This window comes from Vidua macroura, chromosome 10, assembly GCF_024509145.1.
Source record: "Vidua macroura isolate BioBank_ID:100142 chromosome 10, ASM2450914v1, whole genome shotgun sequence".
Taxonomy (NCBI): domain Eukaryota; kingdom Metazoa; phylum Chordata; class Aves; order Passeriformes; family Viduidae; genus Vidua; species Vidua macroura.
This window is the reverse complement of record NC_071580.1, coordinates 21,441,089-21,466,705: the sequence shown is the minus strand read 5'-3', so window position 1 is coordinate 21,466,705 and position 25,617 is coordinate 21,441,089. Positions and strand designations below refer to the sequence as shown.

The following is a 25,617-nucleotide window of genomic DNA, read 5'->3' as shown; positions in this document are numbered from 1 at the left end:
GATGCCATCTGGGAGAGCAAGGGAAAGAGATGTGAACACCACCCATCCCACATCAGCTCATCATAGCCATCCCCTTGGCAGGCAGAGAAGTCATTGAGATGCAAGCATAATGTGAGAAGGGAAAGAGGACTGGTGAGCTGTCCATGGAAAAAGGCCTGGGAACCATGTGCAGAAGGCAAAGATAGTTTGGGCTCTTCCAGCAACTGCTCTTCTGTTATTTGAGTGGATCCTTTATGTTTTCCAAGCTCTCTTCTGCATCTTTCTCCTTCATCTGTCCTGTGGTAAAATATCTTTATCTGGGCAGCGCTATAGCTACTTGTCAATATGTCTGAGTCAATATGTCTGAGCATTTCCACCAATATTTATGTGCTCAGGTGTCTTTGTTGTTTCAGCTGTAATTTCAGTTTCTCAATATGTCTGTTAGAAGAGGCATTTTGGAACAAATCAGCAAAAGGCTCTGGAAGAACCACGTGGGACAGTCTCCTGCAACCCCTTGTGATTCTTCTTCCCATGGATGGGGGTGTTGCTAAAGCTGGGTGAGTGAGGCAGGGATCAGTGAGACCTGCAGGAAGCTGGGAATGGATTTCAGTGACATCTACCTGTCTTGGTGGAAAAAGACCTAGGAAGGCCACAGCTTTCTGGATAAATATGGATGGGAGATCTTTTAAAAGGAGAGGCTTGAGGTGGGAGAAAGTCAGTCCTCCTACAGCTGCATTGTGTTTGGAGACACTCTGGACACAAGAAATTCTGCTCTTCTGGGAAAGCAGGGGATGAAGGGATGAGAAATAGGAACCAGCCATGCTGAAGGAAGTGCTGCGGATCATGCTGAAATAACCAGTGTGGCCAGGAGTGCCTCTCACTTAGCCACAGGCAGGGTGGGCTCCTGGTACCATGGTGGAGGTGGTCATTGCCTGAGGGCCCCCACCCTCCCATGGTCACTCTGTAGAGCCAAATCCTTGGCTTGGCACTGGGCTCCCACCTGTACTGAAGCCACTCTGGGCACCACCACCACCTGCAGCTTGCTTTGCCCTGAGCCTGCTGGGAGATGGGACAAGAGCCAGCCCAGGTGCTTCCAGTCAACCTTCAGCTGTGTAGAGAGTGAAGGCTGTAGGAGAAGAAGGACCTGTGCAGGGGATCCAGGAAATCCTCCCTCTAAGGGAGGCTTGTGCTCTTGAAAGCAAGCCTGGGAGCTGGACCTCCTGGCTGGGCTTCCAACAGCAAACCTGTAGCTTCTGTGGGGTGGACATGGTGAGTGGGCCAGCCCTAGAATGGTCCAGGGATGCTGTTCAGGCTCAAGGGCTGGCTGATGTGGTCCAGCAAATTCTCAAGTTTGTGTGCATGTGCCAAAGGCTGAAGCTGGTCATGTACCTGGCAGCAAAGATGGGGACATGAAGGCTGGGGCAGCATCACAAGGGCTGCCCTTCATAAACCCAGCCATGCCCACTGGCCCCAGGCAGACAGGCCAGGAGTGACACAATCAGATGGAGAAGCTTTGCAGAGGAAGTGGGAGGAGGCTGACTGCTAATCTCATTTCTTCCCAGGTTCATCCCAAAAATTTACCAAAAGTGCAGCGTGATGCTTCCTTCTGTCTGCAGGGCAGCTTATCGAGCTGTCTGGTCACTGCTGTTGGCTTTTTTTGCCAGATCGTGTGTAAGAATCATTTACTGCCTTTCAACCCTGCTGCCATTGCCAGGAGCACGCAAGGGAGCGGGCAGGCACTCAGTGCTGCGAGCCAAGGGGAACGGGCACCTCAGCAGCAGTTACTGGCAAACACATAAAACTTGGCTCTGGATCCAGCAGGGGCTTTCTGAGATTTGTTTTGGGCAAGGCAGGGGGTGGGCAGCACAAAGAAAATTGCCTCTCCTGCGGCGTTTCAGCCCGCAGGAGAATTCAAATGCCACAGCTTGGGAATTTTCCATCTGAAGCCCCTTGTAAAATGCAAAGCGCTTTGCCCTCTCTGACTCCTGCCTGCGGAAGGGTTCAGTGCCAAAGTGAAAGGCTTCCTAAAAATGGGCTGATCCAGGGAGGGGGGCGATTTAGGAGCTATTGAGAAACAAGGAAGGACAAACAGTGTTAGGTCATTGCTTCTGCAAACACAGCCAAGGCTGTTCTCTATAAAAGGGGCAGAAAGCGGTTCCAGAGCCATCACAGACTTGGAGGGGACAGTCTGTGACCAAGGCTGCTGCACCCCTCCCACGGCATCCGATCCCCTGCTCAAGCATGAAACTCGCACTCTTCACTGTGCTATCCTTCGGGATAGTGGGTAAGTGCCTGCTGAAAGCAGCCTTTGGGGGAAGGAAGTCAAAACCTCCGTGGACCCCAGGCTTCCCCCAGGCAAGGCTGTTTCGGAGCTGCGGCGTACGCCAGACCCAGGCAGCTGTTAAGGAAAAGTTGGGACACGAAGCAGTGCTTGCTTTGGCAGCCGTGGATCTGTCAAGGACGGTGTTTTGATGTTACTGACGGCAGCTTTGGCCAGCCTGTGGGATGGAGGGAGGGTTGCAGCTGCCCACGCTGCTGATACCCACCCTGCAAGGAAAAGGGATGCTCTGCTCCCACCAGCACAGAGGAGAATGCTTGGGACAGGCTCCGCACTCCGGCTGTCATGGGGTGAAGGGAAAAATCATCCTCCGGCCAACTGCTGTGCTGGGAGAGGAGCACGGGCTCAGCCAGGGGGGAGAAATTATTGCAAGACCTGCCTGTCAAGCTTGTACATGTGTTTGGTTAAACTTGAGGGCAGTGACAATAAAAATAGAGCTTAAATAATGAAAGATGCGATGTACTTCCCACTCTGCTTCTGTGCTGCTTTGTCCTGCTGCTGCAGCTGCACTTTGCTCAGGCTCCTGCCTATTTTATGCCACATTTGTGCTGCTGCAGGGCTGGCTCTGCTTGGAGCAATTCTTTCCTCTTGCTCTGCTCACAGCTCTGGCAGGCAAGGGGCAGGTAGCCGTGGCAAGGAGACTGCTGGCTGCACCTGGCCTGGGCACTGCTGCCTGCACAGGGAAAGAGGGATCTCCTTCCTGGAGTAGGCAGCAGGTCTCTTCTGATCCTCCATAAAGTGTGGTGGTGATTAACGTCCTCTGTTAGGAAGTGCTCCCTGTGCCTCTGGCATCAGGAAGTCCTTCACTACCTCTGCTGAATGTTAGCATGCAAAGATGTTTTTTTAAAGGTTTCTCCTCTTCCTTCTCTGCACAGAAGGAGACAAGAGGTCACCCAAAAGGTCTGTGACAGTGGCCGGGGCACTCAGGCTGCCATTACCTTCCCAGTGTCACCAGTACAGCTGGGCTGACTCCCTCGGGAGGTGCCCACCCAGCCTCTGCCCCAGGCAGGATGCTTGCCAGCATTAGGTTAAGGTGACCATGGCTTTGTGCAGCCAAGACTTGGAAAATATATTATGAACTTGAAAAACATATAAAAAAGAGGCGGTGGCCATAGGAATTGAGGCTAAGGATTCTCCCTGTAGCCAAATTCAGCACCTCCACTAGGAGACTAGGTAAAGAGAGGCTATTTCTGAGATGAAAGAGAAGATGGAAATGACACAGGAGGTGTTTGGATGAAATGTGCCATCGAGGTTTGGAGGGAGAGAGGGGTGCAAGTGGCCTCTTGGTCTGCACAGCCCTGCCTGGAAGGGGCAGATTGAAGGTGAATTGACAGCACAGGCTGGCCACATCCTTGAACTGCACGTTTCCAGCATTCCTGTGTTCAGGTTTCTGGAGGAGACATGAATCTGCATCCATCAGAGGCTTTTGCTTTGTTCTGGTCCCCCAGAGCAGCCATTCAGCTGCTTTTACTGGTTGGGGCACTCATGGAAGGACTGTGGTGGTGCTATGGCATCTCTCATGGGGTGCAGTGGAGTAGGTGAGACATAGAGACAGTTCAATAGATCAGATCATTCAGCTGCCAAGGAGGTGAGAGTGGCAGTGCACTGCACACAGCCTGGCCAGGTCAGAGCTGCTCCCCCTCTGGGGTTATTGGCACAGGCACTGCTTCAGTGCTCCAACTTTTCTCTCTGTTTTTGCAAAGGCTTGAGCTTTATTTCTATTGAAGTGTGTGGATTTGTTCTCCTAATCCTGTGGGTGTTGCTGTGAGTCCAGGCTGCTTGAATCACAATAGTCCAGGGACCGGAATGATCATCCCAGATGTTCCTGATGATGCAGAAGTCAGGCAAGAAAGAAAGAAAGGACCTTCCTGCATGGCTTGGGAGATCCTGCACGTGGTCATCACCCAAGGCCATGACCACAGGGAAGCAATGACCTTGTGCTCACTGGGAACCATTGACCTTGTGCTCACAGAGATGCTGTTTCTCTCCAATCAATGCCTTTATACCTCTCTGAGACTATTTTTTTCTGGTTCTTTCTACAGCTCTGTGTTTTGCTGCTCCCCAAAAGCCAAGTGTCAGGTGGTGCACAATATCCTCAGCCGAAGAGAAAAAATGCAATAGCCTGAAGGACCACATGCAACAAGAGAACTTTGCTTTCAGTTGCCTGCAGAAAGCATCATACCTCGACTGCATAAAAGCCATTTCGGTGAGTGGGCAGCAAGTTCCTCTGCTGGGGTGTTTCAGCAGCCTGTTACACCTGGAGATGGAGTTTCCTTTCAGTCACTGGTTGTTACCTGTGATCCCCCTGTTATACACAAGGATCCAGGAGAGACTCTGGGAAGTGCTTTTCCTGCTCTTTGTTAATTGATGAAATCTTTTTGTTGTTTAGAATAGTGAAGCAGATGCCATTAGCTTGGATGGAGGTCAAGTTTTTGAGGCAGGCCTTGCTCCCTACAAGTTGAAGCCCATTGCTGCTGAGGTCTACGAACACAGTGAAGGTACATTTCCATGCAATATTTTTAAGCCAAATGGTGGTAACAAACTGAGAGTGCAGAGGCCATCCCTTGCATGCAGAGTTCCCACTTATTTTGGTTGGGGATCCAAGATATTGGCCCTGGTTTCCAGCTCCCAGAGGGGAAGGCATGGGATGGGGGGGCAGTTCAGCAAAATGTGAGTCATCACCCATGGTCACAGGACCCAGTGCCCCATTTCTTGTCATTTGCTGCAGGGAAGGTCCCTGATTCCATGAGCAGAAATCATGGTCCTCCTGAAACATGGCATAAAAATGGTCCCAGAGATCTTCTGCTTTCAGTGGCCATGAACTCTGTGGGTAAAACACAGAGCTGGGAGGCACAGATATGTTCTGTGATTTCCTGTGCTTTCATCAAGACAGAAAAAAATATTGGAGAGGCAACAGCATTACTAGTGGTTGGGAGGGACACCCAGCTGAGATCCCTGAGGCAAGAAGTGCAGGCAATCCCCAGGAATAAAGGAGAAGCATAAAAAGGGCTCTGCAACAATCCCTTCTGATCGGAGTGAGATCCATGGCTCCATCCCTATTCACCCATTGTACCATCCTTCATCTCTCCCATCTTTTTCCTGGGAGCCAAACAGATGTCATTTCCCCGCCACATCCAAAGCTCCTATCTCTTTTGACCTCTTCCCTGGAGTTCAGCCTGTTTGTACACAATATTCAGGATCAAAGCAACGCAGCAGAGTCATTCCCAACATGGTAGTTAAGAAAAAGATCCTAAACCTTAAAGGCTGAGGTTTCTACCACCCCCAAAACTCAGTCATTGTATCCATATATAGCATGTGACAGACTAGGTAAAATTCCAAAGACTACATATGGAGTTTCAGTCTCACAAGGTGTCCATGGGCAATGGCATTGGAGAAGAGACTGCTAGTGGGGACTTGCAAAAAGATTTATTGAAGTTCCTTACAAAACTATGGCATCTTGAATGTGATAGCATTTTCAGGTCACTTACTGGAAGTTGTAATGTGCAGCGTTAGTTCAATATGGGCAGCCTTAGCTCACCCCCAAGAAAACGAGAAAACCACAAGTGTTCAACCAAATCAGCTGTTTAGAAGTGCAGCACTTTGTTCCCTGAAACTGGGGGTTTAGCAGGATTTGAAATGTTCCTAAGTCCTCTTTTCCCATTGCTTCCTTCCTTTTTCCTGCACTGCAGGCTCCACTACCAGCTACTACGCCGTGGCCGTTGTGAAGAAAGGAACAGGCTTCTCAATAAATGAGCTGCAGGGCAAGACCTCCTGCCACACGGGGCTGGGCAGGTCGGCTGGCTGGGTCATCCCCATTGGGACACTCATCCACCGCGGGGCCATCGAGTGGGACGGAAAAGACTCGGGCTCCATCGAGCAAGGTGAGGTGGGGCACGGCGAGACTGGTGGAGGCACTTAAGCCGGGGCGGGTGTCACGGTGAAAGGGGCATTGCCCAATCTTCTGTGGGGGTCCGGAGGTAGCTCGCAGGGCACTGACATTTCTTGTGGAGCCCCTCCCTTCCCAGTCCTCCTAAAAGTGAATTTTTGACCAGCTGTTGCTTCCTTCTCCTCCACAGCTGTGGCCAATTTCTTCTCTGCCAGCTGTGTTCCTGGTGTCACCACTGAAGCCAAACTGTACCGTCAGTGCAAGGGGGATGCCAAGACCAAAATGTCCCGCACAGGACCTTATTCTGGATATTCTGGAGCTTTTCAGTGAGTGAGAGTTATTTTTCCTTTGGGGAAACATTCTAGCCCTGACACATGCAAGTTTTTATTATACCAAGGAGGGCTGTGTTGGAATCACGGGTCCTGAGGAGACTGAATTGCTTCTCTGCCATTACAATTTCTTCCCTTCCAGCATAGCATTTTTGGGGAAGACCATTGCTTTATGCCTGCAGTTTATGCCAAAAATAATTTGTTGAAATGGGAGATAGGGAGTCACAATGTCTGTTTTTCTAACTTCTCTTCTGTTCCTCCCACCTGCAGCTGTCTGAAAGATGGGAAAGGAGATGTGGCTTTTGTGAAACACACAACTGTTCAAGGTACACCTGCAAGATCCCTCATTTCTCCTCTTTCTGGTCCCACCTCTTGCTGCCACTCCATCCTGCTATTTGTCTACACTGTGCAGCTTTCATTCCTCTCCAGGCCTAAACACTTCTTTCATCTCTTGAAGAAAGTTTTGCACACTGTGAACTGACTCATCCTTGTTAATGAGAAATGGGATTATGGTGGATCCACTTTTTCTTCTCTGAGGTTCTTCTTTGTAGTTGGAAAACCTACTTGGTGCTATGTCTCTGAGCCAGCTGTAATGGGAGCAATTGAGCAAGTCACCCATCCCTCTGGAAGGGATTTTGGAGGGAATTCAGCCCACAGCAAGAGTTCATTAACTCTGTGGAGACCAAGGGTGGCCTGGCACACCCAGGACCTGCAGTGAGCTCAATGGAGGTTCACCAAGGTGGTCATGGGGAAGGGATAACTGTCCTGCAAGGAGGTGCTCTGTGGGATGGTCTGTGGGATGTGGCAGCCTGGGGACTGGATACAAGGGGAATTTTTACCCCCTTGAGGACAGTGAGGTACTGGGATAGGTTGTCAGACAGCTGTGCACTCTCCATCCTTGAAGGGTTTCAAGAAACATCCTGCTCTGTCCCTGCCTTGACCAGGGATCTTCAGAAGTCCCTTCACTCTTGAATTCTCATGTAACGTTGTGATCTCAGTCCTGGGCCTTATCTGCAGCCTTGACATTAGTCACCTACTGGCCTTCACTGACCATGTGCAGCTCCTGACCTGCTCAATCCATTTGTATGGGATTTGTAAACCTATTTGTATCCCTTTGTGCATAAATCCTCGTACTGTTGGGTTAGTTACAGCAGAGGCTGAGGTGATCTCTCTTCCAAAGACCTTGCCTTCATATGCCCAAGATGACCCCATTGCAAGGGGGGGTGCCTGCAACCTGTCTTCTGCAACGAATTCCTCTCAGAACTTCAGCAGAAATAAATTAATTACAAAGCTTCTCAGACTGGCCTTTCTGTCTATTTTCATGGTGATGCCACTCATGGTTCTTCCCTTCCTTCAGAAAATGCCCCAGCTGAGAAGGATGAGTACGAGCTCCTGTGTCTGGATGGCACCCGCCAGCCCGTGGACAACTACAAGGCCTGTCACTGGGCCAGGGTTCCTGCTCATGCTGTTGTGGCTCGAGATGACAGCAAGGTCAATGACATCTGGAACTTCCTCTCCAAAGCACAGGTACCACCAATCTCTCCTTTCCTTCCTCTAACATCCCCTGTCCTCTGGTTTTGATTGCTTTCTCCAGCTTTCCAAGAGTTTTGATGTGGTTGTTTGCTGATTATTTTTCCCTTGTGGCAGGAAAAATTTGGCGTGGGCACAACCAGCACCTTCCACCTCTTTGGGCCACCTGGCAAGAAGGACCCAGCCCTCAAAGACTTGCTTTTCAAAGACTCTGCAGTGCAGCTGAAGCAAATCCCATCACTGATGGATGCTCAACTCTATCTGGGCTTTGAGTATTACAGTGCTGTCCAGAGCCTCCAGAAAGGTAGGCAGGACATCAAACACCAATGTCATATCAGCATGGGCTGTGTGGAAGAGTTGGCATTGGCAAATACTACCAGGCAAAAGGAACAGGTGTTTTTCAGACACAGAATGTATCATCTGCAAAATATTTCGTGTGACATTACAGAAAATTCACGAAGTTCACTTACATCAACAAAGGAATTTATTGTATCCAAACCCAAATTACCACACTGACAAATATGGAAAATCTACACAAACTCCACACCAGTTATTCAGCTGGTGGTAGAGACTGGGCATGGTCAAAACTGCTGCTTAGAAAAACCATTTCTGGGATGTAAAAAGAAGGAACATCCAGACACCAGGTTCAGACACTTGAGGGAACCAATGTCCTTGATTTCCCTCTAGACTCATCAAGCATACTCTGATAGCTTTCTGAGAGTCAAACATCCCACAGATGATCTCTGAAACCCAGTTAGAATTCATAGTACAATTTAAAGTACTTCACTTCTGTTAAGTGATATTTGTGGAAGGGGGTGAATGGACTTCACATAGCATCAAACCAGATTATTCAGGTGCTGTTCTACAGAAACATAACTAGGTTTCCAGTTCAGGGTGGCCTTAGTCCCTTGGCTGTCTGGGTTGTGAGAAGTGCAGAAATGTGGGACATATTACAGGCAGCAATTCCACGGGCGTTCAGTGGTTGTGCTGTTTTAGCTAACAGAAATCTGCCTGAATGGCTTGTGTTATGCAGCAATTCACCTTTCTGACCTGTAAGCTGATTTTTGAGCCTACTTCAGCTCATGAATCACCTTTCCTATTCTTGCCAGCCCAGGGCTCAATTAACAAGAACTCCTTGCCCTGAGCAGCAGCAGGTTGGTGTGTACAGGTGGTTTGTGGCCGAGTCCCTCGCACCAGGACGTGGCTCCGCAGGGCTCAGCCCTGTTTTCCCTGTGCTGCCTTGCAGATCGCCTGACCCCCAGCCGCAGAGACAGCAAGATCCAGTGGTGTGCGATTGGCAGGGATGAGAAGAAGAAGTGTGACGTCTGGAGCGTGATGAGCAACGGGGATGTGGAGTGCGTTGTGGCAGAGGACACCAAGGAATGCATCACAAAGATCATGGTACAGCTTTTTTTCCCATTTTCTTCTCTCTGTGAACTTCTCAGGTGCTTCTTTTACCATCTGAGCTCTGGAAAGCGCTGGCCTGGGGATGCGCAGTGTTTCATTTCTGCACCTTTGCCTTGCAGAAAGGTGAAGCAGATGCCATCAGCTTAGATGGAGGCTTTGTCTACACTGCTGGCATGTGTGGCTTGGTGCCAGTGATGGCAGAGAGCTATGAGGGTAAGCACAGCTCTGTCTCAGGGTCCAGCTGGTGGGGAATGAGCTGGTGCCAAAGTGCTGGTTTTATTCTGGAATCCTACAAAGCAGCTGCAGTGCTTCATCCTGCAGAAATCACAGAATATCCTGGGTTGGAAGGGACCCACCAGGATCATCAATCCAACTCATGGCCCTGCACAGACACCCCAACAATTCCAGCCTGTGCCTGGGAGAGTTGTCCAAAGGCTCCTGGAGCTCTGGCAGCCCAGGGGCTGTGTCCATTCCCTGGGGAGCCTCGGCAGTGCCCCACCACCCCACTCCTCTCGGGGGAAAACCTTTTCCTGATACCCAACATAACACACGGTGCTCTGAGGCAGCTCTGCTCACCATTGCATGCCTTGTCTTTCCATGAAAGTGGAGCAGGCATGGATAGTCAGGAACTCTGTTTCAATTAGGATGCCCTAGTCTTTTAGCATCAGCCTTGGTAAAACTGCTTGTTTTAGCTCAGAGGAACAATTGGAGGCTGTGCTTTGTTCTGCTGATGCACAAGGTGTTACTTGAAATGGTCACTTTTACTAGAGAGTTCCTCCAGAAATGAGTGGGCTGGATTCTTCTTTTGGATTTGAAGTGTATTTAACTTAACATCTTCTTCTTCTCCTCTCCCACAGACAATCACTGCGAATCACAAGAAGAACCAGGTAATTGCTGCCAACAGAGGGACAGAAAACAGTCCAGAGGGATATAAGTAGAAAAATAGATATGAGTCATGAGTGGAGAATTAATGGCCAGTCTCCACCCAAAGAGTGTCCAATGTAGATATTAGAATTTTGGGAGATAGGTTTAGCAGTAGGAGGGAAAATTAGGGGCTGCAATAAGATCAAGGTGAAACATTTGGTAGTGGCAGAGATTGGTGTGGTCACACTATAACAGTGTCAGGGCTGTGAACAGAGAAAGAGGGTCTGGGCTGCAGCATTAGGAAATTGTTCTCTCTAGAAATGGACAGGGGAGAGGAGGGGAGGGTTTTCTCCTTTGCTAAGGAGAGAATAAGAAATCAGGAGTGGATATGAAATCCTCATATGTGCCTTGCCTTCTCATAGCCTTCTCCTATGCCCAGGTATCAGAGCTTTGGAGGGCAGGGAAATGTCAGGGATAATAATTTCCCAGGAGTGTGGTGGAAGTAGATGCATCTCATCTACAAACTCTTCCATTGTTGCTGCCTGGCCAAGTATTTATAAGCACAAAGTAATTCTGTGCTGTTCGTAGGTGCCCTTTCCCAAGTGAAGCCAGTGCTCTCCTAAGGGATCACAGTGAGATCCTTGGGTCAGACCTCAATTCTTCTCTATTTTATCTTCTGAAAGCAACCTACTTTGCTGTGGCTGTTGTGAAGAAGTCTGACAAGGATATCAGCTGGAACAACCTGCAGGGTAAGAAGTCGTGCCACACTGCCGTGGGGAGAACTGCTGGCTGGAACATCCCCATGGGCCTGATCCACAACAGGACAGGCAACTGCAACTTCGGTGAGTCCAGTTTGGAATCCATTTCTTTGAGCTGGGAATCTGCTCACAAAAAAATGTTTTACCATCGGGTTTTCAAAGTTTCTTGTGCCTCAAAGATTCCCTCCTGGAGGGAGGAAATGGAAAAATGCTGTTATTTAAGGTTTCACTGAGCAAAATGTTAGGCTTTTGGCGTCTGCTTCAGAGTAAGATATGGCACATCAGCTGCTTTGAGGGTCTTTGCTTTCTTTTCATATCTCTCCCCTTCCTTTTGCAGCAGCCCAAGAGATATTCCCAAAAAGGGAATGTGGGCTGCCCCACATGGGCCTGGTGCTTGTGCAGGGTGTGGAGTGGGGGTAAAAGATGAAACTCAAAGGGAGGAGAAGGGCTGAGAACAGGGGACAGAGGCTGATCTTCAAGAAACTTAATCTGACTGCCTGAGACTTCACTGAGAGTCATGGTCCAACAAAAATAATTTGGAAATGTTATCAATGTTAACAACCAAGACAAAGTAAGCATATAATTATTACAAGGAAGTTTCTAACCACATGAAGATCTTAGTGTAAGTTTTATTCTTGGCTTCTCTATCCTCCTGTCTTCCTTTCCCACTGTCCCTTCTGCCCCAAGAGCTCTGACACTGCTGCCAAATGCACCTCTGCTGACCCATAAAGGCTGTGGAGGCTCGGGCTGGCTCTGTGTGAGCTGGGAATGGTTTGCAGGGAAAATATTCATCTTTTATGTCAAGATAGTGCCTATTGCACTATAGGCTCTGCTTATAGGCTTAGGCTCTGCTTCATCACAAAATCACAGAATCACAGAATCATGGAATGGTTTGGGTGGAAAGGGACCCTAAAGCCCATCCCATTCCACCCCCTGCCATGGGCAGGACACCTTCCACTAGCCCAGGCTGCTCCAAGCCCCGTCCAACCTGGCCTTGGACACTTCCAGGGATCCAGGGGCAGCCACAGCTTCTGTGGGAAACAATAACAATAATTATCAATAATAACAGAACCCAAGTTCCATGGTCAAAGGTGGATGCATGTGATTTGCTGCCTACTAAGTCATGCTCCTTCCCCCAGCCCATTTCCAGCTCCCCTATGAGCGAGAACACGTTATTACAATAAAACCTCACTTCTCAGGGCAGGAAAAGTGAATTTCTCCCATTCCTGCCTCCAGATGAATACTTCAGCCAGGGTTGTGCTCCTGGGTCTCCTCCCACCTCCCGCCTCTGCCAGCTGTGCAAGGGCTCAGGGGGTGTCCCTCCGGAGAAGTGCGTCGCCAGCAGCCACGAGCAGTACTACGGATACACCGGCGCTTTACGGTACGTACCGGGGACAGCCAGGCTGCCTCAGTGTCCTGGGGCTGGTCACAGAGGGCAGGTCACAGCTGAAGTACAGCCTCATGTCGACACTAACTCTTTTTCTCCGTTACACCACTGAAAGTGCATGTCTCTGTAATACCATACATGTGCCGCATGCTTTTTCTTTGCTTTCTGAAAACTGATGTGAAATATCCCCGTTCTGTGAAACTCATGTCCTGGTGCCTCCAGGCAAACCCAGAGAGGCACAAGCCCTGCCACAATGGCAGAAGTGCTCCTCTTTTAACATAAATAAGGAGTTTAAAGTCTGTGTTTGAGATATATTTAAAATGTTTGTGGCATGGCTCCTAGACCTGGATGTTCTTGGAGATTAATTGTACAGAGTAAGACTCAAGGCTAAATCAAATCTGTGGGAAAGGGACAGGATTCAAGCACTTATATCACTGGCCTCTTTTTCTACTTCCCAGGTGTCTGGTTGAGCAGGGGGATGTGGCCTTTATCAAGCATTCCATCGTTGAGGAGAACACTGACGGTACGTGGTCAGGGCTGCCTTCCCCATCTGCATGACTGCTTAGGTGGTGTTGAGGCTGATGTTCTCCTGCTATGCAAGCTCTCTGAATCTCCAAACCCATTCTCTTTAAAGGCAAAAATACAGAAAGCTGGGCCAAAGATCTGAAAATGGACTCATTTGAGTTGCTGTGCACTGATGGGCAGCGGGCAAATGTAATGGATTACAGAAGATGCAACCTGGCCAAAGTCCCTACCCACGCTGTGATGGCACGTCCTGAGAAAGTATCACAAGTCCGTGACATGCTGGAGAACCAAGAGGTTTGTAGTGCTGAGAGTAGAAGAAATATTGTGGGGTTGCTCTGATTTTCCCCAAGTCAGGGGAAGGTGGAAGCTTTTACCTCACTGCTATGGGGTGACAGCCTTGTCCCTTGGCCTCCCCCTTCCTCCATCCCTTCCCAAGTGCCCTTTCTCCTCTGCCACCTTAGCAAACACACCTTTAGGTAGCAGTGGGATTGCAGCTGTTGCTGCTGGCACACTATACTTGTGTGAAATTAGTTTATCACCTCTTTTCTGGCCCCTGCTCCTGCTGGGGTGTATCAGAAACTCCTTTGTGGTGCCTGGTCTGTGCCACAGCTGGGTCAGGCTCAGCCCCAACAGAAGGCTCCCTGCACACACACAGCTGACCAGAACCAGGCGAAACCATCTCTGTTTCTCCTGGCAAACCTTAATATCGGCCCCACCATCAGGGTCTGGTGAGAGGCACCTGGGGCCTTTTGCTTCTACTCATGGTTAAGTTACAGGACCTGCTGGCAGCACCTCTGTACACAGGGACGTGTTAAAATGGGAAAAAGAAATGTGCCTACCAGTGAGCAATCCCTCCTCTAAGCACGCAGACAGAAGGTTCAATACTAAATTTCTGGAGGCTGGCTTGGGGCTTCCCAGGCTGATGGTGAAGAACCAGGAAGAAGAAGTAGGCCAGCTTTCTACTTCTCTCCTCTTTGTGCTTTTATTTCAGAGGCTGTTTGGATCAAAAGGAACCAGGAAAGAAGATTTCAATATGTTTGCATATGAATCCAAGGATCTTCTGTTTAAAGACCGGACAAAGTGCCTGATCAAGCTCCGCGATGGAATGTCATACAAGGAATTCCTTGGAGATAAATACTATGCTTCACTTGCCAGCCTCAACACCTGCAATCCATCAGGTAACTGGAACAGCCCCAGAGGAAGTCCTGAATTGCAGTTCTTACCTTGCAGGCATGAGCAGTTTCTTCTGGAACTGTCCATTCAGTGCCTTTAAAGGAAGGAGATGCCAATATTCTCTTCTCAAAGTTCCTTGGGTGAACTGAGAACAGACTTAAAGTCTGTTGCTCTGGCAGCAATGTGAATAAAAGACTTTTCCTCACCTTTAGAAAATATGGACTTTGAGAAATAGCACAGAGAACCACCCCCCCCCCCCAACTCAACAGTGTGGAAATTGTGGATAAAACTCTTTTTTTGTGGCACACTGTGGATTTTCCATGGTGTGACATTGTTGGCCTGGCCTGGGTTTGTGCTGGTGGGATGGAAGTGTTTAAAAGCAGGATCTGAACTTCTCCCTGTCCTTTCCTTTTCCAGATCTTCTCCAGGTGTGCACCTTCCTTGCAGACAAGTAGTGAGATGGGAAGGATCCTCGAAGTGGGGGAGAAAACCTCAAGCCATGACTCCTCTGGTGCCCTCAGCAGCCAACACTGACCTGCGGAGGGCCCTCTGCCTTCACTGCTTTCTCTGCCCTCCCTCACCACTCTGAAAGTAGCTCTTTGACACTTTACAATTCTCTGCTGCCAGCACAGCAAAAAATAAAATTTAAAATCCAAACGGTTGTCCTGAGATTTTTCCAAATGGTCCTTAAGCCCATTCCTTCCTCAGTGCCTCTCACTGTAGGACAGTGACAGATATCAGCATGGCTCTTGTCACTTACTGCTGCCCCTTAAGGAAATTTCTTGCACCATTTGCCAAAGCAAAATGGATTGAATATACCCTGGAGCCTAATTAACAGATGCTTTGTGTTCTCTGTGCTTTTGCTTTGCCCAGATTATCCCATTGTCTCCTGGGCAGGTGAGGGTTCCCCAGTGTGGCTGGGACACAGGAAGAGGGGGAGTGTTTGTGTCAGGGAAGCTGAAGGCTGAAGAAGGAATAAAAACCACTCCAAACCAATATAATATAGTGGGAGTAAGATGGGAGGTGTGAACAGAAGCTGCTGTGTCTCAGATCTCAGCTGGCTGGCCCTGAGTCCCTTCCAGCAGCCAGGACTCATTGAGCACATACATGTATTGATGGGGAGAGTCCAGGCTTAGGCTTCCTTTCTGGAAAAATCTAGGATTTGCTTGGAAACATGTTTGTTTTGGCAGTCTGTCTGATCAGTGCTGCTGACCTGAAAACAAACATGTAGTTTGTTTTGCCTGATTCTGAACCACAGTGAAAATAAAAAGGCAAGACAAAAAGGGCTGCTGGAGCTCTCTGCTCCAGAGGAACAGCCTGGGCTCATCCAGGGTGTCCCAATCCTGGAACAGCCTGGGCTCATCCAGGGTGTCCCAATCCTGGAACAGCCTGGGCTCATCCAGAGTGTCCCAGACCTGCTGTCAAGGCAAGTGTGGAGGAGCTGCTGAGAGCACAAAGCTCCTGGCTTTGAGGGAATGAATATTTTGATGATTTTTGGATGCATATTATAAGTGTGGTGAGAAGTCCACCAGCCTGGCTGAAAATCCCCCTGGATGGCAGAAATGCAGAGTGTGACAGGAAAGGATGAAATGTAGTCCCTCGGTTTATGTAGGATGAATACACTGGACAGGTGGTTTTTTAACCCATTCTTCAAAATTAGCAAAGAAAGAGAATCAGTGCCTCTAACAGGCTGTTTCTACAACTCAGTATGGCTACAGTTAGAAAACTTTCCCCCCCAAAAAAGCCACACCATTTGCATTTCATGTCAGGTGTAAGCCCTTGTCCCATAGGTAGAAGGCATTAAAGGATAAAAGGAACCATACTAGAGGATCACTCAAGCTGGAAGGGACCTCTGGGCATCTCCAGTCCAATCTCCTGCTCAAGGAAAGGAATCAGCCAGGGTGCTCAGGGCTTGACCTCCAATGATGGCAGCTCCACAACCTCCCTGGGCAGGCTGTCCTGCTCCTGGCAGCCCCCAAAGGAGAACATTCCTCTCATATCCACTTGGAACCTGTTTCCTTCCAAATGTATTCCTGTTACTTCTCACCCTGCACCACTGTGGGAAGCCTGGCTCTGCTTCCTGATGCAAACAGCCTGGGACAAAACAGCCCCATGGAATGCTCAAGGCATGGGACAGAGTGGCTGGAAAGCTGGGAAAAGCCCTGGAGGTGCTGGTGACAGTGGCAGGACACAAGCCCAGGTGTGCTCAGGTGGGCAAGAGGCCAATGGCCCCTGGGCTGTCCCAGCCATGGTGGGTCCAGCAGGCGCAGGGCAGTGACTGTCCCCTGTGCTGGGACCTGTGAGGCACCTCCAGCCCTGGGGACAGTTCTGGGCCCAGCAGTTCAGGAAGGACATCGAGGAGCTGGAGCGTGTCCAGGGAAGGGAACGGAGCTGGGGAAGGGAATGGAGCCCCAGGAGCGGCTGAGGGAGCTGGGAAAGGGGCTCAGCCTGGAGAAAAGGAGGCTCAGGGGGAATCTTCTGGCTCTGCACAACTCCTGACAGGAGGGGACAGCCAGGATGGGGTTTGGGCTCTGTTCCCAGGGAACGGGGGCAGGATGAGAGGGAACGGCCTCGAATTGTGCCGAGGGGTTCAGTTGGACATCAGGAAAATGTCTTTGCAGAATGAGCTGTCCGGCCCTGGCACATCTGCCTGGGATTTAAAAGCCCTGTGTACGTGGCACTTCGGGACATGGCTTAGTGGTGGCCCTGGCAGCGCTGGGGTCACGGCGCTTTTCCAGCCTAAACCATTCCATGTTTCTCTAGGCTCCCCCAGGGCGTCCCTGCCGTCCCAGCGCCTCAGGGGAGAACTACAGCTCCCATGAGCCCCCGCGCCGCGCCCCTCCCGGCGTGCCGCGCGGCCGGAGGCGGAAGTGTGGCGTGGCCACGTGTGCGGGCCATGGCGGGCGGGCTGGAGCCGCACCTGGAGGCGCTGCGGCGGGAGCTGGGCGGCCCCGCCGTGCTCTCCGTGCTCGTCGCGCTCATCGCCGTCGCCATCACCTTCCGTGAGTTGCGGGAACCTCCCTTTCCCCCCGCCCCGCGGCCTGCTGAGGGCGCGTCGGTGCTGGCAGCCGCGGGCTCGGGTGTCCTCCTCCTCCTCCTCCTCACCCTCCTCTCTCCCGCAGTGATCTGGCGGTTCGTGCAGGGCAGGAAGAGCAGCCGGAAGGCCGTGCTGCTGCTGGGCCTCTGCGACGCGGGGAAGACGCTGCTTTTCGCGCGGGTGAGCGGGGAGGGCGCGGGGGCCTCTTGTACGGAGGTGAAGGAGTTCCCTTTAGTTCGGTTTTTAATCCTTTAATGGAACTCGAAAGGTGGGGTTTGCAGCTGGAAGGAGGGGTGGAGAGCGAGTTTTGTCTACCGCGGAGTGTCCAAAGAAATTGCGTTTTGGTTTGAATTTGTCATAGTAAAAGGTTTAGGGATGCTTGAGCTCGCCGCAGCCTGGAGCTCCTCCCGAGAGGCAGCTCCAGTCTCTGGGACCAGGGACAGCACCCGAGGGATCGGCTGGAGCTGTGCCAAGGGACTTGAGGCTCTGAGGGAAAGGCTCTTCCCCCAGACGGTGGTGGGGCAGTGGACAGGTTCCCCAGGGAATGGGCACGGCCCCAAGGCTGCCAGAGCTCCAGGAGCCTTTGGACAGTTCTCTCAGGCACTGGGTGGGATTGTTGGAATGTCCGTGCAGGGCCAGGAGTTGGGCTGATGATCCCGGTGGGTCCCTTCCAACCCTGGATATTCTGCTACTGCTAAGTCTGAAAAAGAAAGGGGCACAGCCATGCTTACCGTGCTCCCAGCTGGGAAACTCTGAAGGATTTGCAGGCACACTCTCTTCCTTCTTGTTGCAGTGGAGATTCACAATATCAATATATACTTACTTTCCTAATGACCATTTTTTTAATTAAGTGGGGAAAGTGACCCCAGCAGCAGTTTCCTGCAGGAAATTGAGATCAGGTCTCTGATGCTCATTACCCCAGCCAGAGCATTTCAGTTTCTGAGGAGGTTGAAGGTGGTGCTGGTGCTGGTTTGGGGGTGGGGAGCCTCCCGGGCTGTTGGCTCTGAAGCTGTGCCTGTTCCCCCAGCTGCTGTCGGGGCGCTACCGCGACACCCAGACCTCCATCACCGACAGCTCTGCCGTCTACAGGCTCAGCCAGGACAAGGTGAGTGCACTGCCTCAGCTCTGGGTGCAGCCTTTCCCTGCTCCCCCTGCTAAACCTGCGAAGTTTTTGTGCTGCTCAGGCCCCAGTTTGAGCGCAGGACAGGATTTTTCCAGGCATGGCACGCTGAGAAAGTCAGGAAGTACTGGGATGTAGAATGTATTATTGGGCTCCACAGGTTCTTTTTTCTTTGCTTGTAAAACATTTCTGACTGAAAACTACACCTGTGAGTTGGGGCAGGAGGGAGATCTGGGGGTTTCAGTGTTTGGTTGCATTGGTTTATTTTCTCTGCAGTAATTTCTGTTTCTGCCAAGAAAACCTGAAATTAAAAGCTTTATCAGGTTTGAGCAGAGGTTCCAGCTGGACTTTATATGGTCCCAGAAAGGATTTTGTTATTTTTAGGTCCTGGACTTTAGGTCCTATTATTTTTAGGTCCACAAATCTGGGAATTTTCAGGTTTTGGGAATTCATTCATTCTGGAAATCTGTTGTGCTGACTGCACGCGTGGCAGGGAGAGCACAATGCTGGCAGCACCTTAACTGCTGGTGAATTGTGAAAGTAGAGGGTGGTTTTGTGGCTTCACCTTCTCAGTCATTATTAACAGCAGTGATAACAAGGTTAAAAACTTTGTAAAAGAGCATGCAGGGTTTTTGAAGAATTTTTTCCTATTTTGTGTCTCTTTAATTGAGCTGACAAGTATTTGCAAGGCAGATTGCTTTTTTGATTCTTTTTTTAACCATAGCCAAGGTTCCCGGTAAAATCCAAGAGCAGTGGGCAGGAAGGGGCTCCTGCAGCCTTATCTGGAGAGCAGTGACGTGGCCCTGCTCAGCTGAGTGTTCTCTCCCACGTCGTGGCTTTGGCTCTTTCCTTTCCTGGGAAGGGAAACCTTTGCAGCCTCCAGTTAAAAAAGGCTCTTGCAAAGGCATTTTTTGTGTTATCCCCAGCAAGGTGTATTTAGATGTATTTAGGTGTATTTGGTGTATTTAGGGAGGCTTGGTGTGTGTGACTAGGTGAGACTGTAGGGTTATGTTCTGTGTCAGGGGCAGATGGGGTTGTGCCTTCAGGACACAAATCCAGGGTCAGACTGCTTTTCCCCAGTCCCTGACCACAGGAACCCCCGGATCAGGTGTTGTTAATTCCTTCTTGCCTGTGTTCCAGAGCACTCATGTGACCTTGATCGACCTTCCAGGCCATGAGAGTCTGAGGTTGCAGTTCTTGGAGAGGTTCAAGGCTGCAGCCAGGTAACCTGGAGGGGATCAGCAGGGGAGGAGGGGGTGGGTGATCCTTTGGAAAGGGGTAAACCAAATGATGGTGCTGGGAATGCTGTGAGCTGGGCTGGTGGTGCCCCGAGAGTCAGAGCTCTGCTGTGGGGTGGTGATGGTTAATTTTTGCTTTGCCTTCATAGAATATCCTGAGTGTGAAGGGGCCCACAAGGATCATCGAGTCCAGCTCCTGACCCTGCACAGGACAATCCCAAAATCGCACCATGAATTTCTTACTTAGCTGTGCTTGTGGTGCACCAGGAGGCAAAGCCACTGCCGCAGGGACGTCTAGGGGATGTGGGATATCCTGGGGCAGACAGGGGAAGAATTCCTGCTGGAGCTGGCCATGGGATGTATTTCAGGCAGCACATGCTGTGAGCCTACGCTTGGGCTGGGTGAGATGAGATGTGGACATCTCAGCCCAGGCTGGAATGCTTGCAGAGGGAGGTGACTGCAGAACTTCATCCCCAGCACCTGTCCTTCCCTCTTGCCCCAGAGCCATCGTGTTCGTGGTGGACAGCGTGGCCTTCCAGCGGGAGGTGAAGGATGTGGCAGAGTTCCTGTACCAGGTGCTGGTGGACAGCACCGTGCTCAGGAACGCGCCCGCGCTGCTCATCGCCTGCAACAAGCAAGGTACCCTGGGCTGGGCCTGGCCAGTCCTGCAGGGCTGTGCCATGCCTTCTCAACTTGGGAGTTGGGATTGCAGCAAAAGGAAGGCTGGAATTTAGGTTTAAACTCTGGCTACTCACCAGGAGTGTTCGGAGGACTGCTTGGGAGAGCTGCAGCTCTTTGGGTGGGTGTAGGTAATGCAGGTGGCTTTTGTGTGGCTTTTTGTTTCTGCTTGCTTTGTTCAGAGCTGTTCCTCAGTCTCCAGGTAGCAGGAAATAGGATCAGTTCAAGCACAGTGAACTATCCCTATGCACTTGGCAGCTTCAAAGTTAAAATGTTCAGCTGCCAGGGTTCCATGTTTTCTCTGGAGTAGCCTGAATACCCAGCTACTGGAAAAGACCCTATTTTTAGATCCCTACAGGTTCTACAGTGAAAGCGTGGGTCCTGTCTAACTGTTGGATGTTTTGGGGCAGTATCAGGTCTGGATTTTGTAATTATTTCCTGCACTTAACTCAGGAGTTGCCTGAGGCCCTCATAGCTCTGTGTGCCACGGGTGGAAAGCACAGGACAGGAGGGAGTGCTGGTGCATCAAACCCATCCTCTGAAGTATCTTCCGACCCAGCAAGAAGTTGTTAATTCCCTCCATTGTATCAGACTGTTGGGTTGTTCCCCTTCATGCCTGTGATCCCAAAGCTCCAGCATCCCTCATCCCACTGCAGGCACAGCTGTCCTTGTCCTTGTAGCTCCAGTGACTGCACAGTATGAACTGGCCTTACTTTAGGGGAGGGAACCAGGTTCTGAATTCTGACAACCAAAGAGCTGATTTCCTTATTTTCTCTCCAGATGTCACGATGGCAAAATCAGCAAAACTCATCCAGCAACAACTGGAGAAAGAGCTGTAAGTATGGAATGGGATCTCAGTCCCTCCGAGCTTTTTCCTCTTGTCCTTTTTCTCTTACCTCAGTGCTCGGTGAACTCCCTTGAGCTGTGTCTGAGTTCCCTGTGGAGCTGGGAACAGTCTGTTTGGTCTGGGGCTTGGCAGTGCTGGATTTACAGTTGGACTCCATGGTCTTAGAGGGCTTTTCCAAGCTAAATGATTCCCTGGATCTATAACCCCTTTGGCCAGCAGACGGCAGCAGGGGTGTTTGTGCTGTGCCTCTTCCAGGCTGTATACCCAACCTTCTGCTTTTTAGCAGAGCAGTTAGTTGCCACATATTCACATTCTCCAGGAAAATAAGGGTTGCTTGTTCTGATGTGGAGCATTTGCCAGTTACCTGTGTGTAGGTGTTGGATTTCTCTGTAGTTAATGTGCTGTGTTAGGCACCATTATTCCAGTGTTTACCATGGGCAAATTGGGATATGGACATCATCATCATCATCTGTCTTCTGCTGTGCTTTATTGCAAAACCAAACCTGTTTGAACACCTATCCTTGAGCGCCCTCCTTGAGCCTTTGCACTTGTGCCTTCCAACAGTGGCCAGAGGCCCTGGCTGAGCCTCACAGGGCAGTGCTGGGCCTCGTGTCCTTGCTGTAGCTGGCATGCTGCTGACACCCCAAACATCCCAGAGCCATGGTGCAGGTGATACTCCCTTGCTCCTCAGGTCCTGACCCTTTCCCTTCTCTCCCTGCAGCAATACCCTGCGGGTGACACGCTCTGCAGCCCCCACCAGCCTGGATGGCTCTGCCACAGGGGGCCCTGCCCAGCTGGGGAAGAAGGGCAAGGACTTCGACTTCTCCCAGCTGCCCATGAAGGTGGAGTTTGTGGAGTGCAGTGCTCGAGGCAGCAAGGGAGAGGAGGGAGAGGCTGACTTGGAGGGCCTTGAGAAGTGGCTGGTGAAGGTGGCCTGAACAGAGATGGACAGGGCTGGGGGGCTGAAGGGAAAAAGATGGTCTGGAGCACTCAAATCTCATCTTGATGTAAAAAGAAGGAACTTCAGCTGGAAGTCAGCACTGTGGCGTCTTCTTCTGCTGCTTGTGGGCTTGGGAGCGACGTGACAATTGCTGGTGGGATTGCCTCTGACTGTCCCTTCGTGCTGCAATGTTTTTATCCTCTCCCCTCTTCCCTTGTCCTCCTCTGGGCTGCTGAACCTCTGGGCTTTCCTTTTTCTTTAATATTTAGATTTTTCATCTGGTAGTTGCCTAGCAGATTAGGAAAGGGTACACAGGCAGGTGAGTTTCAGAGGCTGGAGTGTGCCTGTCGTTTCCTGCCATGGTTTAGACCTCTGTTCCCTCTCAGGGCCACTGACCACCTTATGGTTGGGGCTGCTGGGGAGCACTACACAAGCTCCCTAAGTTGGGCAGACATTGAAGAGATTATAAAAACCTGTTTTCCTCTTTGTGTCTGCCTTCCCATTGTTCCAAACTGGTGCAGCCCCATTCCTGTGGGGCAGGGGGAGTGTGAAATGCCCAAACCAGACTGCCTGCCCTGCTTTACTCCCTGGGCCCAGCTCTGTGCCCATGTCTGGTGATTTCCTCTTTTGATCAGCTGAGGGCTGTGTCCTGAAAGCTTCACTCTGCTGCTCCTTCCAGGCCCTCCTCTCACAGCCAGGAACAAACACTCCAAGAGTGGCAGGGCTACTACAGGGTGTCATGGCATGAAACTCTGAGGTGGGCACAATTTCAGATCTGGACCTGCAGCTGGGACCTGTTGTGCCAGGCATTTGCTGTGCAGTCTCCTGCTGCCTCCTGCTCCAGTGGCTGCAGGAAGGTCTTGCTTTGTGTGTAATTAATTAGTCAGCACTTATGGCAGAGTGAGAGGGAAAGTCAAGGAGCTGCCAGCAAGTGTGTGTGCTTCCTCCTTGTGGCAGAGATGCTCGAGGAATAGGGGAAAGAAAAAGGAGATTTTCCCAGTTTTTATCTCACTGCATATTGCAGAGTTCTAGTGCAGTGACATTTTCCCTTTGTTTGTGGCTTCCCCTGTTGTTTTAGGGTTCGGGGGTGGCTGGCTCCTGGCAGATCCTTTTTGTAGTTTGTAGCCCACTCTCCCCCGTGGTTTGAGTCCTCCTTCATCACTCAACTCATCTGTTGTGTTCTTTTCTTTCTCTGGGGCTTTTCCTTGCTTTCTTGCAGCATTGCCAAGTGTTGGGAAGAGCAGGAAGAGCCTTCAGCAAAGCCCTGTGCCTATAATGAAGCTGGTCCTTGCATTTCCAGCCTCAGGAACCATCCATGCCGGAGGTGGGGAGGGTTATATTTACCAAACATGTTACATTCTTCTGTTTCCCTCAGGCAGAGTCCTGTTGGAACGTGTTTGTCATGCTTTGAACTCCTTTAGCTGGAGGTCTTGGGCTGCCTGCTTCAAATCCATAATGCTGAAGTGATTTTTGGGCAGAAAATTGCTGTTTCTTTGGGTGATTGTTCTTGCAAAGATGCAGAAGCCAAGCACCAGCCTCAGCTTAAGGGGGGAGGTACCATGAGGCCATGGTGGGTTTTAAGTTATTATTTTTAAAAGTATTCCTTAAGTAAATTCTTTTATGCTTAAATGTTTGTTCTCAAGTCTTGCCTCAGTCTGTGTGTTTGTCTTGGCTCTTCCCAGCGGTGTCAGATCCACATGGATGGGCTCTGCTCCTGCTCAGCACAGTGCTGGGGATCAACCTTCTGCTCTGTGGCCAGGTCTGTGTTGTCAAAAAAACATTGTTTTCTGCACACAGAGGGCTTTGGGGTTGGTTTTTATTTTGGTTTTCTACTTACTTCTTGGTCTGACTAATTGAGAAATTGATAATCGCATAGCAAAAAAAAACACCCACAAATCATAATGGAAAGGCACTTTGGTGATGTGCACAGGAAAGCTCCAGCCAGCTGTGGTGGCAGAGCAGCACTGCTCTGCCCTGGAGGTGGCTGTGGCACCCTGTGGCTGTGCTGGATGGAGATGAAATGCCTCAGCTTTCCCGGGCTGGGGAGTGGCTGCACGGCAGCCACTGGAGCACAGAGCAGAACTCCAGGAGTTTTTTGGGCCCCACTCCATGATTTTTCAAATATTTAAATATTCAGGGCTGGTTTTCCCCAGTGGCTGAAGGAAAAGAGCAGAACTGGAAACTGAGTGTTGTTTTCTTGTTTTTCTTGATTGCCCAGTCAGCTCTATGCTTTGTTCTTTGCTCTCCTGACCTTGTTCCCAGCCCGTGGCTCTGCCGGCTGGGAGTGCTGCAGCTGCCTGACCCTGAGTCAGGAACCCGCTGCATTCACACATCTCCAGGGACTGAGGCCCTCACAGTGCTGAAGCTCTTCTGGTCTATGTGTTTTCTTTCATACTCTGAATTGTTCCCCTGGAAAAGACGGATGTTTTTGGAGGAGAATGACGAGCACAGTGATCACCAGCATAGCAGAAAACCTGAAAGAGGAGGAGAGATTGCTGAAAGACAAAGAAAAGCAAAAATAACCATGCCTGGACATCAGCATCCCAAGGGATGATTTCCAAGACTCCCCAACACAGGTGTTCCAGCTGTGATCTTCCCTGTGCACAGAGCCACCACCCTGGCTCCTCTGGGGCCAGGAGCTTCTGTTGGCCCCATTTGGGCCACCTCCTGCACTTTGTGACCAGCCCCTCCTGGGGCTTGTCTTGCTGGGTGCAACCTCTGGTGTGAATGAAGTGGAGAAAGTTACAGAAGGTCAGGTGGGTGTTCAGGGAAAATCTGCCAGGAAGAGGTGGAACAGGAGTAGGGATAACATGGAGAGAGCTCTTTTTTGTGAAGACTTTGGTGTTCCAGAGCAAATCCAGGGTAGGTCTGCTCCTGTCCTCTCCTTTCCCTTGACTCCCTCCATAAACATGGATGCAGCAGGGCCACGACCACAGGGAAAAGCCATGGGGTAAGGACAGCAGGGCCTGGATACATTCAACCCATAAAACCCCTGAAAGGATACCCCAAACCCACTGCACCCTGCCCAGAGCCCACTGCATTGAAAAAAAATCACAGGATTTTGAAGTAGCTCAGTGCTTGACATAAGTAGCTGGACTTGTTAGGCCATGGGTTGAACTTGATGTGAACCCTAAGTCTGTGCCGTGTCAGGCAGAGATGAATCAGAAGGAAACCTGGAGCTGACAATCTGATCAATAATAATAGTAAAGATCATTAATAATAGTTAGAATAGGCAAAGCTGCAGTTAATATATTATTTTAAAATGCTCTAGCAGATTGTGGTCTGTGTACTGTAACAACCCCATCGCAGCGTGGACTAACAGAACCCACCAAACCCTCACCAAAACCTGCCTGAGGGGTGTGAAACAACCAAAACAGCAACGCAGTGAAGGGTGAGAAGGACCCCAGGTTCTTGCTCAGGACTGTGGTGTGAGGGAAAGGGAATGAAACTTTTTAATTGCCAGGCGTTTCTTTGTTCATGGTCCCTCCTCTGAGGCACCAGCTTGGGCAACTGAACACCAGAACTGATCTGTGCCAATAAACCTGTTGGGGATGAGAACCTCGGGTCAAAACCTTCTGCTG

The 25,617-nt window shown here is 50.4% G+C and overlaps 1 protein-coding gene across 1 annotated transcript; it reads left to right on the top strand.

Moving 5' to 3' along the window:
• The first annotated feature begins 2,139 nt into the window (after positions 1–2,139).
• LOC128811890 (ovotransferrin-like) lies at positions 2,140–23,678 on the top strand. The gene is made up of 26 exons (XM_053985829.1): positions 2,140–2,263; positions 4,360–4,523; positions 4,707–4,815; positions 6,007–6,198; positions 6,394–6,529; positions 6,803–6,858; positions 7,890–8,059; positions 8,180–8,366; positions 9,309–9,463; positions 9,589–9,682; positions 10,327–10,356; positions 11,017–11,175; positions 12,328–12,472; positions 12,937–13,001; positions 13,113–13,297; positions 13,995–14,181; positions 14,594–14,630; positions 15,435–15,606; positions 16,345–16,376; positions 16,940–17,178; positions 17,299–17,393; positions 18,241–18,318; positions 19,474–19,556; positions 20,074–20,210; positions 21,030–21,084; positions 21,818–23,678. Exons 1-26 carry the CDS (start codon positions 2,221–2,223, stop codon positions 22,032–22,034), a joined length of 3,222 nt encoding a protein of 1,073 aa, XP_053841804.1. The 5' UTR covers positions 2,140–2,220; the 3' UTR covers positions 22,035–23,678.
• The last annotated feature ends 1,939 nt before the right edge of the window (positions 23,679–25,617 follow it).

Coding starts and splice junctions, on each gene's coding strand:
- LOC128811890 (XM_053985829.1), top strand. CDS start 2,221: ATGAAACTCGCACTCTTCACTGTGCTATCCTTCGGGATAGTGG. Junction 4,816..6,006: donor GGTCTACGAACACAGTGAAG/GTACATTTCCAT, acceptor CCTGCACTGCAG/GCTCCACTACCAGCTACTAC. Junction 13,298..13,994: donor ACATGCTGGAGAACCAAGAG/GTTTGTAGTGCT, acceptor CTTTTATTTCAG/AGGCTGTTTGGATCAAAAGG.